We start from the raw sequence: 19,004 nt of genomic DNA on the forward strand, positions 1-19,004 counted from the left end.
CCCCCCTGAGCTTCCTGCTCCCCACCAGTCGCCGTGCTCTCACCCTCTGTCTCATCATGACACAGGGAAGTACATTGCTGGGGCTCCAGTGCCAGCATGTACAACAAACACATTTTATTAACAGTTACACATGACTTTTTTTCCCCCCTCCCGCCTCTTCCTCAGTTAAAATTACTATTACTTATGTACATGGTACCACCCTGCTTGAGTGTACCCCATTATTTACAGGCTTATTCACAGAGTAGGGCTAGGAGCTAGTGAGTGTCTCCTCGAGCTTGAGCATGTCCATGGGGGTGACTTTGGCAACCTCAAAGAAGACCCTGGAAGGAACACATTGGCTTAGAGCTCCAGCACAGCCCACACCCATCCACCAGCACTCCCAGATCCCTGCAGAGGCCCAGGGGGCACGCCGGTGGTGCCACTCCCTGCAGCAGGGACAGGCCTGAGACAGAGCCCCATGACTCTCACCTATGTGAGTACTTGCTGCGCACAGCATTCAGCTTGTCACGGGGCTGGTATGTGAGCAGGAAATTCAGCCTCTTCACCAGGGGGTGCAGGTCCTGGGCACTGTACCCACTGTAGTACTCCAGTGTAGGGGTCTGCAAGGGGACAGCAGGGGCTAAGCTGTGTCCTCAATGACAGGACAGTCATCATCATCCCTGATCAGCATCCAGATCTGACCATAGCCCTAGTGCATCACCCCCTCACTTTCCATTGCAGTGCCTCCCAGGGTGCCCCGGCAGGGACAGTACTCACCCAGCCCCCAAGGTTCTTCATGGTAAGGGCCAGCAGCAGGCAGCTGGCAGCCAGCTTGGAGGGGCTCTCGCGGGCATAGTCGTACTCCTGCAGGGTCATCTCGCAGAGGAAGCGGGCCAGCGTCAGCGTCTCCATGGTGGCACGGGCACACTGCAGCCGGAGGGCAGGGAAAGGCTCAGCCTTTTGAGCAATGCTGCTCCCCTTCCCAGCCTTTCTAGGATCTAGAATGCAGCCTCTGGGGCACAGGTCGGGGATTACACACAGCCAGCCTGTCACAGACCACCATCCTCACACCCTGAACCCTTTTGAGGGGACCTGGATGAAGTTTCCTTGCTGCCAGCTGGGAGCCTGAAGCCCCAGTGATGTGAGTCACTGTCCCCTGGAGCCAACAGAAGGGGTGCCTGGGGACACCCAGCCCATCCTCTGAATGCACTCACCTTGGCAAAGCGCCGCAGGAAGCGGTAGGGGATGGGGATGTTGATGTCGAACTTGAGGGTGCTGAGGATGCTCATCTCCATAGCAATAAGCTCCTCTCGCTTGTAGGCATCATCACAGATATAGAGGAAGTCATCCACACATGGTGGGCACCGCTCCTGTAGGGGCACAACTGCTCAGCACCCCAATGGGAGCTCATCCTGGCCTCACTCGGGAGATCCCAGCCACCCCGCAGGCCCTGTGAGTGTTCACGTGCTGCTGGACTCAGCAAGGACTGTTAACACCCTGTGGGACTTTTGTCATGTCCATACTCCTCCAGCCCTTGGCTGGAGCTCCATGCCTGCATTAAGTAAACTAGGGTGTCCTGATGGTCTATGCAGAGCAGAGAGAAGCTGGCTTTCCAGGGACACCAGGACACAGGTTTCAGCCCATCATGACTGTATTTGCAGCCCTTGGGACAGGAAGGAGGAACATGACAGACATGCCACCCTGGCAGCTCTCAGGGCAGTAACCTGGCCTTCCCTAAACCCCCTCCAGGGACCATAGAGGCACAGCCCCTCTGAGTCTGCACCCCAGGAGAGCATACAAAGAGTCACCTCAAATTTGGAGGCAATGAGGATGGCAGTGGAGCCGATGAGCTGCAGCTTCTCTCTCATGCTCACCACCTCCACCAGGTAGTGGTCTACTAGCTTCACAGCCAGGTACAGTGTCTCATGGTTCAGCTCAAAGTTCTCCTTCAAGAATGAGAGTGGGGGTCAGAACAGAGTGTCAGACAGAAGTTAGGCCTGGCCAGCCCCTTCCAGGCCTCACAGAGGCCAGGGCTACCTATGGCCAGGCTCAGAGGGAGGGATGTAGGTTCATCCCTAGCCCACACAGAAGGAGGATCAGCTCCACACTGGGAATGCTTGCAGGAGCCTCCGCTAGCACAGAGGTCACACATGCCAAAGGCAGCACATGGGCTGCTCTGCAGAAAGCTGTGCCCTCTCACCTGCACCTCCACCATCCAGTCCACAAGGATAGCACGCATGTCCCCACTGATGTCTGTCTGCTTCTCCATGTAGTCAGGAAGCATGAATTTTTCCTGCCAAAGAGCCAGCTGTCAGGGACGGGGCAAACATCTCCACCTTCAAACAAGCCCCTTCTCACCCTGTGCAGTGGTCAGAGCCTCTGGGCAGTCAGTGGCCCTGCCTGCAGTCACTCCTTCCCTGGCCAGGGCTGTCACCCCCTGGACAGGCATCACCCACCTCTCTTTCCCGCATGTATTCAAAGATCTCCTTGGCATACTCTGCATTGGCGTAGGGGTCACCCAGCTGCTCCTTGTCAATGTCCTCCACTGCTGGCACCTGCTGGTATGGAAGAGGCAGCAGTAAGGGGGAGTGCCAGTCAGCTTGTTGGGGCAAGGCTGCTGCTCCTCTGCACACCCCTTTTCCACCTGCCTTCATCACCCTGCACTCCCTGCCCCACTCTTTCCCAGGGGATGATTCTTGAAGCAAGATGGTGGTGCACTTTGCCCTCCCCTCCCCAGCTTTCCATCACCCTGGCTGAAGTCTCTCCAAGGCTCAGAGCACTGCCTGGTGCCTGAGCACCACTGGTGGCAGCCACAGAGCGGTGCTGTGATGGGCCTGGGGCAATGCTGCAGCCCAGGGTCCCTACCCTCTGCTCAGGGGGCTTCGGTTCCTGTACAGACACCGCCTTCTCTGGCACAGGATCCACTGTGGGCTCTGCAGGAGCTGCTGGGGGAGTTTTCTTCATTGACCTGGGAAGGAGAAGAGCATAAATCATGGCTGGGAGAACACCAAATTTCTTGGCTGAAAAGAGGCCTTCCAGAGACACTTGCTGCTTCAGGAAGGGGCAAAACCACCCCTGAAATATCCTCATAGACTCCTACAACCCCTTAGGGTGGAAATGACCTTTAAAGATACTGAGGACAACAGTTCCCCCAGCACTGCCATGCCCACCACTAAACCATGTCCCAAGGGCCACATCCACATGACTTTTAAATCCTTCCATGGAAGGTGACTCTACAACTGTCCTGGGCAGCCTGTGCCAGGCCTGGACAGCCCTTCTGGGGAAGAAATTTTTTCTAATATCCAACCTAACCCTCTCCTGCCACAACCTGATGCCATTTATAGAAGATCTACTAGTTCCCTCCTGCATCTGGCTCAGCTTCCATCACCCAAGGGAAGCCCCTACTACCTGTCCCCATGGGATAAGTTTGCAGCAAACCCCTGCCCCCAGCTACTCACTTTTTTAGGTTGATCTCATTGTTCTTGGCCACCCCCAAGGTATTATGTGCCTTCTGCGCCTTGGGTGGAGCAACCTTCGCAGACTCCTTCTTTCCTGCCACCACCTGGTTCTTGCGAGCCTGTTTGGTCAGAACAGGGGCACTCAGGGGCTGCACAGCAGAAAGCAAGGTATGCCCTGCAGGGAGACCTCTCCTCTTCCTAATGGGCATGGGGCATGCCCCCCACCATGGGGAGCTCACAGGGGGTACCAGAGCCCCCACCCTCACAGAAGCACTCACATTGGTGATGTCTCCAAACGCTGATCTCTTCTTGGGCCCGCCCTGGGGTGAGGACGAAGACCGCTTGGCATGACAGCTCTCCTCCTGCAGTAGAGGCTGTTAGAAGGTGGTGGTCAGCTGCCCCACAGGAGCCCCCCCTACAGCCCTCGCTTGGCTCCGTGCTCACCTTCTCAGGATTGACGTTCTCTGCAGCAGGCCCTGCCTTGCCTGCTCGGGACTGCTTGGTGCTCAGCACCTTGGCATTGCGTGGCAATGGCATCCTTTCCCTCGGTCTCTGTGAGCAAGCTGGGGGCAAAGCATGATGTGATGGAGGCTACTGCCCACCTGCCTCCAGGGACACCCTCCTAGCTTGGGGCAGCACAGGGGGAGGTTTATCCCTCCTGGGGGTTAGCACATCAGTACTGACCCCTTTCCTGAGCACGGCAGGTGGGTGGAGCCCCAAGACAAGCCCAGGCTCGGGACAAATCTGGCTAGAGGTGCTCCCAGGGAAGAAGGGACACAGACCCCAAAGACCACCACCAAAAGCACTCTGCTGGGTGAGATGGCAGGGGGGACAGGCAATTCCCAGATTCCTGCATCTCAGAGAAGGATGCAAGGGCTTGCACTTCCTCGGAGAGCTGGAGGTCTTGGAGATCCCCACTCTCCCACAACCCTCAGGATCCCCTGGGGGAGTCGGGAGTCCCAAAGTTCCCCTCTCTCCTGCATGCCCCGGAATTCCCAGGGAAGCCGGGGATCTTGGAAACCCTTACTCCCTTGCATTCTCCAGGGTCCCCACGCCTGCCATCAACTACGGGCACCAGCGCTGCCCACTCTCCCGCAGCCGGGGGGGATCCCCCCAGTCACCCATGCCCGGGATGTCTCCTCCCCACTCACCCATGCCCGGTGCGCTGTGCCGCACCTCCGGCCCCGGCGCTTTTGAAAGTAGCAGTTCGGTAGCGGCCGGCCAGCACTGGCCGAGCCTCGCCCAATCAGTGCGAGGCGATGCCAGGCGGCGGCCAATCGGCGGGCTCAGAGGGATGCAGTTGCTAAGGGGCAGGGCGGCAGGGTTTAAAATTCAACGCCGATGACCAATGGAAAGGCGAGCATGCGGCAGGGGCGGGGCGAGCGCCGAGCCGGGCGGGCAGCGATTGGTGGGAGCGGGCGCCGTTTAAATCCGTTCTGCGGGGCCGTCGTGGCGGCCGGGCCGCAGAGTGGGGGCGGCCGAGGAGCGGCCCCGGCCTTGCCGTCCTTCGGGGCGGGTGGAGCGGCCTCCGCGGGCGGCTGGCTCCACTGCGTCCACCGCCCCCGTCCGCAGCCGTGGGTCCGAGGCCTCGGGGGCTGCCCTTTCCCACCGGGCTGGGGGACAGGGTGTTTTGGGGGACAGGGTCCCCCCCAGGCCGTGCACCTTCCTAACCCAGCATCGGGAACAGAGGGCTCGGATCGCTCGGATAATCACAGAACAGTTTGGGTGGGAAGGGACCAAACTGTCCCTTAAGCTTAAGCTCAACCCGTTCCACCCCCTGCCATGGGCAGGGACACTTTAGACGAGCTCAGGGTGCTCCCCGTCCAGCCTGGCTTTGGACACTGCCAGGGACCCAGGGGCAGCCACAGCTGCTCTGGGCACCCTGTGCCAGGGCCTGCCCACCCTCACTTCTCACAGGGAAGGTATTTTTCTTATGTCTAGTCTAACCCTACTTTCACTGTCTGAGGTAGCACAGGAGCGGCGTTCATGTGGTGTCGTGCAGGCATGACTGACCAAGTTCAGGGTGAGGCTCGCTGGGACTGCCCCGTCATCCGCAGCGACAGGGTCAGAGTTACCAAGGCACACGCCAGAGTCACTGCGCTACGGGCTTGTACGAGATACCGGCCGCTCATTGAACATCTGCTGAGGGTAAGAGCACCGTACCTGTATCAAGGACCGGCCCTGAGGCATTGCAGTTCCTGGGGAGAGCCGTGCCATGCAGCTGGCTGCCGGGCAGGGAGAGCTCGGAAAAGGCTTGCTCAGGCTGTCAGTTGGCTTGGAGTCAATTTAATGTCTCAGGAAAGGAATGCAGGAGACTGTCACTCACACCCACAGCTTGCTTTGTTCCTTGATAAACTAGTCTTGGAAAAGCCACCCACTTTTCATGTGTGAGACACATGATCCATGTTTGTATCCTTGATGCTCAGTGTATCACTCTGCTCCTTTGTGAGTTTCCAGCACAGTTCTTTGCTTTCATGCCACCACCATGCAGTGGTCCTGTGCCCTCAGTAGCTCCTGGGGGCTTTAGCACTACACTGAGCTCTGGCACAAGTGAAGCCCCCGCTGAGGTGAACTCAGCAGAGCACAGCACTGCAGCAGAGGAGAGCTTCCCTCGGCCACCCGATTCCCAGAAAAACCTTTCAAATTCCTATGTTTAACCAAAGAAAATCCTTTCAGATAATTGCCCACTCACGTGCTGCTGTTGTGGGTGCAGCTGATGAACCCCTGGCTAGGGAAATACAGCATCTGGGGGGATTTAAACCTGCTGCCCAAGGGCTACGTGGGCAGGATCAGGCACACAGCTTGGCTGCATGCAGGCAGCTCTGACACATCTCCAGCAGAAAGACCTGGATCATGGACAGCCAGGAGCAGAATTCTGCTCACAGGTTAAGTGGAAGTTTAAACCTGGGTCCCACACATCTTGGGTCCCTTCAGTCCCCAAAACTGGTCAGAGTTGCTGCAGCCCCAGCCCACCTTGTTCCCTCCTTGGCCATTTGTCCTCTCCAGACCCAGCTCCCCCTGTGTTACTGCTTCTCTCTTTGGCCTGGGGGCTCCCTGGGGCCTGCTTGCTGTTGGTTTGGGATCCTGTGGGATCCAGTAGCCTGCCTTTCCCTGTGCATGTTAAGGCAGTGCATAGCCCAGTCAGAAATACAGACTGGGTGCATACTAGCCAGGCAGAGCCAGGACACATCCCACTGCCAATGGTTATCCTGTGGGATAAGATCCTCAGCCAAAACTCCCCTCCAAGTCTGCCCACAGCCCTGTGGAGGCTGGGATGAGCTGCCTGCTTTGGGACAGGTTCACATCTGCCTATCCTGCCCAGGCTTGGCCCTGGGAAGCAGGCTTTTCCAGTCTCCAAAGCACTGCCATGCTGGTGCTCCTGGCAAAGCTCTTGGGAATCCCATCCCTGCTTCAGGGGTATGACTCCCACCATGAAAGCTGAAATTGCCCCTGGACGTGGGGCGTGTGGGGAAAAGATGAGGAGAGCAAGAAGTGCCAAGGTGAAGCCATGGGTGTGCAGCAGGAGCTGTGCCAGCTGTCCAAGTATTGAGGCAAGGCTGTGTTCTCAGTCCTGCTCACAATCTATGGATGCTGGGGGGCAGCTGGAGGTGACACCTCCACAAGCTCTGCTTGGGCTCCGACATTCCCCCAGCAAACCCCCAAATCAGGGAGCATGCAGGTCCTTGGCTCCTCTCGCTAGACTCCTGCTGTGTGCTGACTCAAGAGCATTTGTGCCTGGCATGTCCCTTTCGTGAGGAAAGCTGGGTTTCTGCTTCCATCCAGACTCTTCCCACAGCACTAAAAGAGCCTGTGCTGCCTTTTCGAGTTGGAGCAGACCCCAGCCCCAGCACGGCTTCCTGGCACCGCAGGACTGCTGATAAGCCCCTCTGCGCGGTGTCTGGGGAGCTTTGCTCCAGGATTGCTTACCAGAGAGGAAGCCCCAGGCTGAGGAAGAGCAGCGAGGACAGGGAAGCATCATTCCTGGGTCCCAGAGGGACTGCTTTTCCCCTTTCCCTTCCCCTTATTCTGTCCTGTGGTAAAACAGGCCCAGCTTGTTGCCTTCCATGGCCTAGTGCCAGAAGTGCTGATGGGAGGCAAGGTACTTCTCTGCACAGGGAGGGCTGAACTTTGCCTTGTTCTTTTTCCCCTTTTCATTACTAATGACCAAGGTCAGGGAGGGATATTGTGCCTAAGAGCTGTTGCATTTATTCACTGGAAAAAAACACAGCAAGTTAAAACTTGGGGTCTCCTGCCACTGGGGAAAATAGAGAGGAAAGCACAGAGCAACAGGGGATGACAGAGCTCCTGAATGCCTGCAGGTAGGTGAGAGCCTGTGGTTATGCTGAGCTGCCAATGGCCCCAGCCTGGGGAGCAGCTCCCTTGGCACAGAGGGCTGCATGGCATGCACCCCGGTGGGGCTGTGCTGGCGATGCCTGCTGTGCTTGCACACCCACTCCACCTGCCTCTTCCTATGTCCTGGCCATTCCTGCCTCTCTGCTGCTGACACAGTGCCTAAGTGCAGGGTGTGTTTGCAGCACCAGGAGTGGAAGCCAGTACCCAAGGAGAAATAGGAGCAAGCAGCTTCAAAGGGCTCAGGATAGGCTTGGCACAGCTGATCAGGGTTAAACTCTAGAGCCAGACAATGCAAGCTGAGAACAGGGAGGTTAGGTGAGGGTTAGTGGCATCTGTGGCAAAGGAGCCCATGGCCCACAGAACAGCCCCTCATCACACTGAGAGTCTGCATGTCACCCTCAGCTGGTGGAGCAGTAGATTGATGGACACACTGGAGCTGCCATGACCCTACTGCTGCTCAGGATGTCCAGTCACCCCAAGGAGCCCAAACTCTTATGTCTCTCTGATGTTGGATCCCACGGAGCCTGCACCCCTCTGCTGCCCTCCAGCCATTTTCTTTCAGTTCTTATTTGGTGGCTGATTTGATCTTGTGTATGGCATATGGGCTCGACTCCTTGGGCATCCAGATCTCCTCCCCACTGTGGCCCTGGTGCTCCACTGCTCCCTCCATCGCTGCCGTCAGCTCGGGGCCGAAGATGCTGTCAGTGGCCCGGTAGGTGCGGGTCAGGCGGCGGAAGGAGGAGTCTGAGGAGCTGTCATCAGGGATGTCTTCGTCCTGCTCATCCCGCAGCTTGGTCCTGCCCAGCTCTGAGCTGCTGCCCAGCTCTGGGTCTTTGAGAGCCTCCCCCACCTCCTGGAGGAAGGTTGTTTTGGGGCTGATGATGCACAGCAGCAGCATGAGGCCTCCTGAGACTCCACAAAGAAAGTAGAGGGCAACTTTCTCTGGGACACCTGAAGGGAAAAGGAAAGAAAGACACCGGGGTACAAACTGCTCTGCAGTCTGTGGGGTATCAGTGCCTGCAAAGCCCCTCTGCCAGGCATACGGGGGTAAGAGGAGGGGAGCAGGGATGCCCTCACCACCCAGGCTGCAGAGATAGGACAGACCCTGCCCCAGCGATCATGGCAGTGTCACCTAGACCCTCATCAGCATCCACCAGTCTTGAAATGGGCCTTTCCCCAAAGGAAACCTCCACTGGGATGTGGGGTAGGCAGAGCAGGGGAAAGAATAATCCCTTGTGGGTTTAAATGAGTAACTTCCTCTGGCAAGGGAAATTTTTTGCCTGCAGAGAGGTGGTCTCCATCAGGGCCTGCAGACAGGGCAGGAAGGAAAAGACCCACTGGGTAATGTGGCCTGTTGGAAAAGGAAGGTCCACAGGCAGGACTGTAGCCACACCGTGACTCTTGATGCTGTGGGTCTTTGAGGCTCGTTCCGCCTCTGAGCTCCCACCCTACCTGTCCACCCCAAACCCAGCATGGGTGCTTGGTGCCCTGCTCCTTTGTGTGCCTGTTGGCCCTGCTGGAGAGGTTTGGGGTCTGGCTGCCTCTGAGATGAGCCCTGGGTTGAGCTGGGGCCATCCGTGATGTCAGCCACCCCCCCAGCCTGTCCTATTTCCCCAGGTGCTGCATGAGACCCAGGGAGGGCACATACCCCAAAGGTGAGCAAAAGCTGCCAGAGAGCTAGAAAAAATCATGCGGTCTTCCTGGAGCCTGGAGAACCTGGGCCCTTTGTACCAGCCACCTGCAGTGACAAGGGGGTGCAGGCTCAGGCACGAGGTGCTCTCAGTGCCCCGTGTCCCGGGCGCCTGCTCCTGCCTGTCCTTCCCCATACCACACTCCATCCTTCCTGCACAAGTGTCTGCTGTCCACAGGGATGACCCTGTGTGTCTTCCTCTCCCCTGCTCCCAGCAGATGCCACCTCCATCCCCTCAGAATGGGCACTGACCAAGGGATGGTTTCCACCATGGGACAGGGATGCTAGGCTGGTACCAGGGATGCAGACAAACCATGGAAGGGCTGGTTCACCCCAGAACAGACATGGTGCCACACTGCCTGTGGTGTAACCTTCCTCCCCCCACATTACCGTGTATGTAGTCCGAGAGCAGGAAAGGGTCCGAGGTGTCAGGGCCCACCTCCTCCAGCAGCTGCTTGGGCACTGCAAGGAGAGCACACACCAAGCATCACCACCCTGCTCCTCCCCTGCCGTCCCTGCTTCCCTGGGGGTCCCATACCCCTGCCTGCCTGGCATGGGGTGGGCAGAGACACTCCACCAGTGGCCCCTGTGCCCCTGGCTCTGTGGGGAGCTCTCACCACAGGTGTAAGAGACTCGCAGCTGCTTCTTCATGCCAGGGAGGCACGGGTCTCCGAAGGTGGCCTTGTCAGCAGCCACAGTGCAGTTCCCCTTGCGGTGGCACTTCTTGGAGACCCTGCACAGAGCATCTGGAGCCACACACTCTGCAGAGACAGGAGGCATGGACCCATGGGCAGAGCTGCTTGCCCCTCCCTGCTGGGCATCAGCCAGCAGAGGCCAAGGGACAAAGGTACAGTGGTGGACTTGTGCCACACTCTGCACAACTCCTGCCCCATTTCTGTCTCAAACCATTCTGGCATACCTATATGGGGTTCTCCAGTGTTCAAGACATCACATTCTGGTTTGCCCCGCAGGAATCTTCCATAACTTGCAGAATAAATGGCCAGGATGGATTTTGGTCGACACTGCAGCCTGAGCTTGTCATTCTCGCACACGGTCTTGACCCGATGGTTCCCTAGGGAGTGACATCACTGAGTGCCCTGATGCATCCTGAATCACCTCTCTTAGGCCAAGGGAAGGGTTGAAATAGGGCTGCGAGGTACAGGAGCAGCCATGCTCTCCTCCCTGCCCCTTTCTGAGCAGCTGAGGTCAGGGAGAGTCCATGCCCAGACCGTGCTCCACCTCACCTGGCCGGCACTTGTAGGAAGCGATGAGATACTTGTGTGTCCCAGGGCATGGGTCTGGCCCAAAGACCTGGCTGTGCACTGAGAACTGGCACCACTGCTGGTCCTGGCACTCAGCCAGCAGCTTCTGGAGAGCAGAGTGGAACAGGTGTGAGTTGGGTGAGAAGTCCTGAGGCTGTTCTCACATCCTGTGCATCAGTTCCATCACCATGCTCAGGGAAGTGGCCTCTCACCCTACAGAAGTGTCCCAGAGCTGCTCCTGCCCACCCCTGATGCAGACATCCCAGTTCCAGTGCCTGTTCCTGAAGCAGTTCCCCTCCTGCACCCACTGACCTGTGTGTCCTACACAGCTGTTACTACCTGTGCTGGCATCCCAGTAACATAGCGTACCATACCATGCCGTACCATACTGTACCGTACCACACTGTACCGTACTGTACCATACCATACCATGCTGTACCATACTGTACCGTACTGTACCATACCATGCTGTACCATACTCTACCGTACCATACCGTACTGTACTGTACCATACCATACCATGCCGTACCATACTGTACCATACTGTACCATACCATACCATACCGTACTGTAGTATACCGTACCATACCATACCATACTGTACCGTACCGTACCGTACCGTACCGTATCGTACCGTACCGTACCGTACCGTACCGTATCGTACCGTACCATACCATACCGTACCATACCATACCATACCATTCTGTACCGTACCGTACCGTTCCGTACCGTGCTGTGCCGTGCCATACCATGCCGTGCCGTGCCGTGCCATGCCATGTCATGCCATGCCATGCCATGCCATGCCATGCCATGCCGTGCCATGCCATGCCGTGCCGTGCCATGCCCATGCCGTGCCGTGCCATGCCATGCCGTGCCGTGCCATGCCATGCCATGCCATGCCATGCCGTCCCGTCCCAGGCTGTACCGGACCGCGCGTCTCTAACACCCCTGCCGGCGCGCGCTGTCGCGGCTCCCTGGGCCCGCAATGTCCCCGCGGTCCGTGCAATGTCCCCGCGCGGCCACAAGGTGGGGACGAGCGTTCAGCCACGGGCCGGGCGGGCCCCGCCCGTGCCCGAGGCGGCCGCGGCCCCTCTCCCCTCCCGCGCACGGGGCCGGCCCGCGAGCGGCCGAGGCCGGCTCTGGGCTCTGCCGGGAGCCCCTGCGTAGCCCGGCCTTGGGTGGCTGCGGGACTCCCTGCCCCTCCGCTTCCCCTCTTTGTCCCCACAAGTCCCACAGCAGTGGCTCCGTAGCGGAGCAGAGGCTGCCGGCAGAAGGGAGGGGTTTATTCCCTTGCTGCCGCTTCGTGACTCAGGCCCGGGGATTCCAGCGCCCACAACGGAGCGTCTTCTCATCTCTCGTTATCCTCCTCTGTCCCTGTCCCTCCCGCCCAGCTCAGGACTGAGCCTCCGCTTGGTCTTCACTGCCTGCCAGAACGGAAATTCACTAAGGAAACACAGGCAATCTCTGTTCCCAGTTGCTGCCTAAACAGAGCTGAGCTTTGGCCGCAGCTTTGCTCTCTTTGCTCTCTGCTCCAGACATCCCTGCTCCTTAAGCAGCAGCATGTATTCCAGCCCTGTGCCAGCATGGCCACCCCACCTTTACCCAGTATAAACCTGAGCTATACAGACCTGCTCTCAGACCTGCCCTTCGGTTTCCAAGCACCTCTGCCAGGCCATACTCTCCATCCTGCAGAGAGGGGGATCCTGACCTGTGTTTGCAGGATGGCTCATAGGACCAGCCTGGTGCTGTGCCAGCATGATCTGGCTTGGTACTTGCTGAGCTCCTGGAACATGCAGAATCCCAGAAGGGGATGTATGGTTGGAGCAGGACCAAGCAGGAAAGCCCTGTGAGCTCCTAAGTAGGGCACTGGCTCTTTCCCTTTCCTTGTAGGCAGCTGCAGTCACTGGCTTTGCAGCAGGTTTGCCCCAGCCCTAGCAAGGAGCTGGAGCAGGGTCTTAGAAAAGCAGCATATGAAATGATGTCCCCATCGAGGGACGTTGGCATTAGCTTTGGGGATGTTTCATCTCTTTTCTTCGGTCAGCCTCTGCTTTCCTACCCTTTCCCTGCACCAACTGCTGCCATCAAACTGGCAGCCCTTTGGTCTGCTTCACTAATCCAGTCCCTGGGACCTGCCAGCACAGATGAGAGCTGCTTCTGGCAGCTGCCTACTGTCTGTGCCAATCCACAGGGGTGAGTGCAGCATCTCAGGGGGTCCTGTCTCATTTCATGAACCCAACAGCCTGGCTACGGCACTGCCCCTCTCCCAGAGGCCAGCCCCAGATTCCAGGGCATTCTCTGAGCCTGCTGCTTCCTGTGGGATTGCTCCAAAAGCCATCTCAGGACACAGCAGTGCCTCCTGTGCCAGGCTCTACTCTGGAACGCATGGCAGAACATCTCTTTCACCCTTAACTTCCAAAAATGGTCTAGGAAAAGGGCCCCACAGTGAATGACAGATGATACAAAACTGAGAGGAACTGCTGACTCCCTTGAAGGCAGGAGGTCCCATAGAGAGACCTCAAGAGATTAGAGGACTGTGCAATCACCAACCACAGGAAATTCAACAAGGGAAAGTGGTGGATTCTGCACCTGGGAAGGGGCAATCCTGGGTGTATGGACTGGGTGTGTGCTGCGGGTCCTGGTCAACCACAACCTCAATATAGTCAGCAGTGCCCTAGCAGCCAGGAGGGCCACCCTTGTCCTGGGGGGGCATCAGGCTCAGCCGGGCCAGGGAGGGGATTGTACATGTCTGCTCTGCATGGGGCAGACTCACTTTGAATATTGTGTGTAGCTTTGGTCGCCATAATATAAGGAAGATATTAAACTATTAGATACCATCCAAAGGAGGGCAACAAATACTGTGAAGGGCCTTGAGGGGAAGCCTTATGAGGACTGGCTGAAGATACTTGGCCTGTTCAGCCTGGAGGAGTCTTGAGGGGGTCCTCATTTCAATCTACAACTTCCTCATGAAGGGAAGAGAAGGAGCAAGTACTGATCTTTCCTCTGTGGTGACCAGTGACAAGACCCGAGGGAACGGGCTGAGGTTGTGTGAGAGCAGGTTTAGGCTGGATGTCAGCAAAAGGTTCCTCTCACAGAGGGTGGCTGGGAACAGGCTGCCCAGAGAAGTGGTCTCAGCACCAAACCTAACAGAGTCCAAGAAGTGTTTGTGATTCTTTGATTCCATTATTCTATAATCCTGATGCTGATGAAAACCTCCTGAGGGCATGGTGAGGCTGCATTGCCTGCAGCCCCCCAGCCCAAGCAGGCAGCTGAGTGATGTGGAAACAGAGGGCTGTGCAGCCTGGCCCCGGGATCCCTCCCTCACCAGGTGGGCGGTGGCAGACGTGCACTCGGTGCTCTCCTGGGAGGCGTTGCCGGGGCTGGGGCAGAGGTTGGTGCTGGGCACTCGGCGCCCATAGAAAGCCCCGAGGATGCTGATGGTGGTTTTGCGAGGGCAGACGATGAGGAGCTGCTCTCCATCACAGGTGTGGGCAGTGTGGTTCCTCAGCACCTTGCGCAGGTACCCTGGAAGGGGAAAGCAGGGGTGGCATTGTCCAGAGGAGACACCAGCGCCACAGCAGTGGTGGCACTTGGGCACCCAAGTGCTGGTGGCAGTTAGTATATCTTGAGATGAGGCACTTATGGAGTGAACAAGATCAGAGAAGAACAGCAGCAGAGAAGATGGGCTTGCAGCAAACCTTGCATACAGCATTGCTGCCAGGAGCCTGGAAAGCAGCACAGAATAGCTGGGCTGGTTAGCAACAGGAAAGGAAAGATGGAGGCAGTACAGCAAGTCAGAGAAGATGGAGAAATCCTGTAAGGAGTTGTCAAGTGTTTAGGGAAAATTAGGCTTGTTATGGGGCCATGGTGAGGAGAGAACAAGAGTGAGCCAGAGATGGTCCCCCAGTGATGATCCCTGGAGTCAGGGTGAGGAGGATGCTCTCTGTCACAAGTCTGTCACAAGCTGAGCCATGAGCCAGATGAGAGAAGGGTCCAGGGGCTGCTGCAAGCTCCCACAGCTGGCTGGGTCAGTATGGATGAGTGTGAGCCACAGAGTCATCACTTGAGCCCAGCTGACCTCAGGTCTCTGCTGAAGTGTGTTGCTGCAAACCATTCCTGGCCCACAACCCTTTCAATGGGAACTGGCCCTTCCCTCCTTGAATTCCCATCACAGAATGCTTCTTCCTTTCAATCCTGCCTAGTTCATGTCCCAAACTACTGCACCTGTTGTTTTCCCTACAGGGGACAACAAAGTGGGACTGTCCTGTGCAGTCTCTCCAAGGGCTTAACATGCAGCATTGGCTCCGGTTAGCATTGGCTGTACTGGATGGGCAAGGAGTCTGTTTTAGTAAGAGCTTTTCAAGCTGCCAGGTGCTCTGAGCAGACACCAGTTGCTGGAGAAGACTGAGGAAACAAGAAAAGCTGACAAAATGTGATGTGTAGGCCCTGAATGAAGCACTTTGCATCTTTGAATAAAACAAAATGAAAGAGGAAGCATCATAACCAAAGGGGAAGCATTATTTTGAGGCTTGGGAGACTGCAGCAGGGCAACATGGGGCTGCTGAGCAGATCACAGACCCCAGACCCCAGCTCTGGAGTCTTTGGAGGAACTTGCAGCTGAGCCCCAGGCCAGTGCTGGGGCCTAGGGCAGGACATGCACGCTGTCCCCCAGCCCCCAGTGTGTCAAACTCCTCCAAACCAAGACAAGAAGGTGGGAGCACCCCCCCCCCCCCCCCGCAAACTGGTGCCAGGCTCAGCAGCACAAAGGGCCCCTTTCACCTTCAGTGCTGCCACTAACCCTTCAGCATCTGCAGTCAGCATCCCTCCCTGGGATGTCAGCGGGTGCAGCTGGGAGCTGCCTCCAGCCTGGAGTGAATCTCTCCCTTGGCATTATCCCTCACAAGCTGGCATGAGCAAGTGGGTGGCCACAGCATCCCAGAAGCAAGCTCTCAATTGCTTCTCTGCATGATGGAGGAAAGAGGAAAGGAGAAGTACAGGAGGGTACATGGCAGTAGACAAGGTGCTCTAGCCAGGTCAAAGCTCCAGATGCAAAGATGCTCTTTGAATGGCACAGAGCTGGATCAGACCCTTGGAGTGCAGAGCTCATGAAGAGGGGACAGGACAAACTGTCCTATCCCTCTCCTCTGGTTGCCCCATATCACTGGATGCTGGGGCCTGTGAGGGGCACAGGACCCTGCCCAGGCTGCCAGCCCCCATCCCCTTCCTCTGCATCCCCTGCAGCAGTCCCACACTTGCAGCACCAGCCCCACACCTGGCAGCAGTCAGATGCTCCTGAAGGTTTCAGAGCCACCCTGGCCTTGACCTCTGCCTAGCACTGACTCCAAACCTGCCTGCCTATACCCAACACTGCTGGATGTAGGGCTGCCTAAACTCCCCACTGCTGGGCAGCCTTGGATGCAGAGGGCTCAGACAAATCCTAGGGATGGCAGGGAAGTCTGGGGAGAAATATGAGAAGAAATGGGTTTCCCCAAATCCAGCCTTGAGGCAGCCACCCTATTCTGCTGTCATGCCAGCTGCAGGCACCAGTGGTTTGTATTTTAAAACTGAGGCTCAAACATTGCCATGGGTGCAGAGGTTTCTCCATCACACTCTTTTGGGTCAGTGAGCAGTTGTGAAGATGGTTTTTGGGTGGAGCCATGTCAAGGAGGCTGTAGGCAGACTTTGTGAGTGATTCCTGCCAGTACAGCTGACTCAATCTCCGGTGCTGTGGTTGTGCCGTTAGCTCTGCCCCGATGAAATCACATCCTCCTCACCACAGCCCACGCTGCAGCATCAGCCCTGCACCCACCTGGGCTCGGCTGAGGAGACGGAAGGCGTGCATGGCTGTTTTCAGATGATCCCTGGGGAATGCCTGGTGCCCAGCTTGCCTGCACCTGTCCTGACTGTTCAAAGAGCTGGGACAGAAGGGAGCCCAAATTTCTGCCTTGTCTACACCTATAAGGTTCACCGGCACAGCCCTGGGGAGAGCTTCTGCCCCATGCTTTATCCTCTGGCAGGGGACCCTGCAGCACCCCTGCTCATGAGTGCTGTAGCTGGGGCACAGCCACCAGCTCCATCTAGGGACCACACAGCTTCAACCCAACTCTTCCCTCTCCTCAGATCAGGGAAGGCTGGCAGGGTAGCCCTGAACGCTCCTTCAGCTCTACACACTGCCCAGCACCGAGGGCATGAGCAGCGTGGCTGAGGGGATGCTCAGCAAAGCTCAGGGACTGGCTTGATGTTTGTTTCTTTAAATTTCTGCCTGCAAACCGTCCGAGAGAGCTCAGCAGAGCTGGGGAGCCACTCTCACGCACCCCAGGGCTGTGGGATGTGTGCAGCGTGTTTTCAGAGAACGCCCCGGTGCGGAGATAAAGAAGCCTTAGCATTTTGGGGAAACTCACTCTGGCCTGCCATAGTTTACACCTCACTTGTCCCTACCCCACCCAAGTGCTGTCGCTTGTCTCTCCCATCCTACCGGCGCAGTTCTCAGCATCCCCCTCCCGCCCGCCTTCGCCCTGACTCACCGGACAGCTCCGGGCTGGCCTCCAGCCGCACGGCAAAGCAGAGGAGGACGGCGGTCACTGCCGGCCGGAGCAGCCCGGCCATGGCCCGGCCGCCGTGTCCCCCCGGCCGCTGGCACCAGCCGGGGCTCGGCGGCGGGCGGGGCTGGCGCTGCGCGGGGACAATGGCTCGCTTCTCTGCCCGGCCCGTCCCGGCGCTCGGCGGGCACATGGGCACTCGCCCTTAGCCTGCTGCCCAGGGCCAGAGGCTGCTCGGGACAGCTGGGTCACTCTCAGCGCAGGAACACTTCCCCCAGGGCACCCTGTTACGGGTGAGCCGTGCCTTGGCATCCCAGTGCTGGCAAAGAAACTGACAGCCCCTTCCCTCCCGCCTGTTTCCCCTGGGCACAGGAACAGGGCTTGACAAGGTTTCCAAAGTGCCCCCAGTTTTCTGCCAGACACGGTGAGACAGAAATCCAGATAAATGTGTGCTGTAATCTCAATCTCGGCAAATGTCCGGCCATTCACTCTGTGAGGAAGGGAAAGGTTCCTTGAACTGCCTCCCAGGCGGCTGTTGCTGCAGAAAAGACAAACACCCTGCACCCAACAATGTGGGAAGGGACCTCTTTGCTGCCACGTTTCTGCCCCCCAGTCTCTTTGGGCCAGGTACTGGGCATTCTGGCACCTTGTGAGGAGGGCACCGTGTCATACTGTGCCTCACACCTGCAGGACTTAGATCCCTGCTTGCTGCTTCAGCTGGAGGGAAATGCCGTGGACTGGAGCTGCTGGCTCTTCTCCCGGCTGAGATCAGCAGAGACAGCAGCAGCTGGCAGTGCCAGGAGCCATCACAGCTCTCAGAGGCTCAGCACTGCCCCGGCAGGGGTAGCTGGGGAGGCTGTGGCAGCCGTGGGTGCTGGCACACCTCACCTGGGGTGCACAGCAGGAGCTGTGTGGTGGGTGTTGAGCTTGTGGTGGAGGCAATGCCATGGCCCTGGGGGACACTCACAGTGCTATCAAGACATACCTCTTGATTATGGGAGTATGAGTCAGAGTGTCCTGTCCCATTGAGTAGGGTTCCAAATTATCCCAAAGTTTTGATGGGGCAGAAAAAAATTTCCCACCCCTTGCAACCCCCAGTGTTAGCACCACTCTGGGCTGTGTAGCAGGACCAGGGGAAACATCTTTGTTGGGGAGTCAGCTCCAGGGGCCTGCAAAATAATTTCCCGTTCTAACTGCCTTGAGGGAGATTGCTGTCTGATCAGGGGTTGATTATTTGGGGAAAGCTGGAGCTTCTCTGAGCTGGGGGGGGCTGGCTGAGTCAAGCATTGGGGATCCCCTTTTGTGCAATGGTACCAGCTATATGGTCTAGGGTGCAAGACAGGTCTTGCCTAAGAGTTAAGCCCGTGTGTGCTGGGAAGCGTCTCTGCTGTCTCTGCAGCCAGGGTGATCTGACTGCAAACAGTTCCCTCCCATCCTGGGAGGAAAGCAAGCTGTTCATCCTTCCTGCAAAACAGCCCGGTTCCAGGAATGGGGCCCTGCTGAAGGTCAGCCCTGAAGACCTCCCATCCTACCATCCTGCTAAGCACCACATAGCTGGGCAGCTGCCAGGGGCACTGTGGGGTTCCCCACTGCTCCCCAGCATGCTTCAGCATCTTTTTTCTCCTGCCTAGCTTAAGATTTTGCAGTCCTTCCCACCCAAGGGCTATGCCCCACCTTCAAAAAGTCAGTGACATGTGCCCAGACTGCTCCACTCAGCTTCCCTGAG

The 19,004-nt window shown here is 57.5% G+C and overlaps 2 protein-coding genes across 3 annotated transcripts; both read right to left on the reverse strand.

Moving 5' to 3' along the window:
• Window positions 1–149: 149 nt before the first annotated feature.
• Window positions 150–4,642, reverse strand: CCNB3 (cyclin B3). Its single transcript, XM_054289796.1, has 12 exons — window positions 4,589–4,642; window positions 3,882–4,000; window positions 3,716–3,811; window positions 3,438–3,556; window positions 2,845–2,947; window positions 2,436–2,534; window positions 2,180–2,272; window positions 1,788–1,925; window positions 1,194–1,349; window positions 757–906; window positions 469–599; window positions 150–320 (listed from the first exon to the last, which is right to left on the reverse strand). The coding sequence occupies exons 1-12, from the start codon at window positions 4,590–4,592 to the stop codon at window positions 248–250; spliced, it is 1,281 nt and encodes a 426-aa protein (XP_054145771.1). The 5' UTR covers window positions 4,593–4,642; the 3' UTR covers window positions 150–247.
• A 2,987-nt stretch (window positions 4,643–7,629) lies between these two features.
• On the reverse strand, window positions 7,630–17,471 carry LOC128945826 (protein eva-1 homolog C-like). 2 transcript variants are annotated; one of them, XM_054289701.1, is made up of 8 exons: window positions 17,264–17,471; window positions 14,065–14,264; window positions 10,725–10,848; window positions 10,400–10,552; window positions 10,098–10,241; window positions 9,871–9,942; window positions 9,439–9,528; window positions 7,630–8,741 (listed from the first exon to the last, which is right to left on the reverse strand). In XM_054289701.1, the coding sequence occupies exons 1-8, from the start codon at window positions 17,469–17,471 to the stop codon at window positions 8,356–8,358; spliced, it is 1,377 nt and encodes a 458-aa protein (XP_054145676.1). In that variant the 3' UTR covers window positions 7,630–8,355. The 2 variants fall into 2 exon arrangements, with proteins under 2 accessions (XP_054145676.1, XP_054145677.1); XM_054289702.1 differs by lacking the exon at window positions 9,439–9,528 and having other exon boundaries at window positions 17,264–17,354.
• Window positions 17,472–19,004: the final 1,533 nt, after the last annotated feature.

Source organism: Melozone crissalis, unplaced genomic scaffold (genome assembly GCF_028551555.1).
Source record: "Melozone crissalis strain CALT ecotype California unplaced genomic scaffold, PUWL_Pcris_2 ptg000068l_1, whole genome shotgun sequence".
NCBI lineage: Eukaryota > Metazoa > Chordata > Aves > Passeriformes > Passerellidae > Melozone > Melozone crissalis.

Bases quoted from the DNA above. Each gene is read 5' to 3' on its own strand.
- CCNB3 (XM_054289796.1), bottom strand. The intron at 3,557-3,715 runs GTGAGTGCTTCT...CTGACCAAACAG, and splicing joins CGTTTGGAGACATCACCAAT to GCTCGCAAGAACCAGGTGGT. The intron at 600-756 runs GTGAGTACTGTC...GTCCCCTTGCAG, and splicing joins TGAAGAACCTTGGGGGCTGG to ACCCCTACACTGGAGTACTA.
- LOC128945826 (XM_054289701.1), bottom strand. From the start codon at position 17,471: ATGTGCCCGCCGAGCGCCGGGACGGGCCGGGCAGAGAAGCGAGCCATT. The intron at 14,265-17,263 runs GTGAGTCAGGGC...TTCCCCTTCCAG, and splicing joins GGCCAGCCCGGAGCTGTCCG to GGTACCTGCGCAAGGTGCTG. The intron at 10,242-10,399 runs GTATGCCAGAAT...CTGTCTCTGCAG, and splicing joins CACTGGAGAACCCCATATAG to AGTGTGTGGCTCCAGATGCT.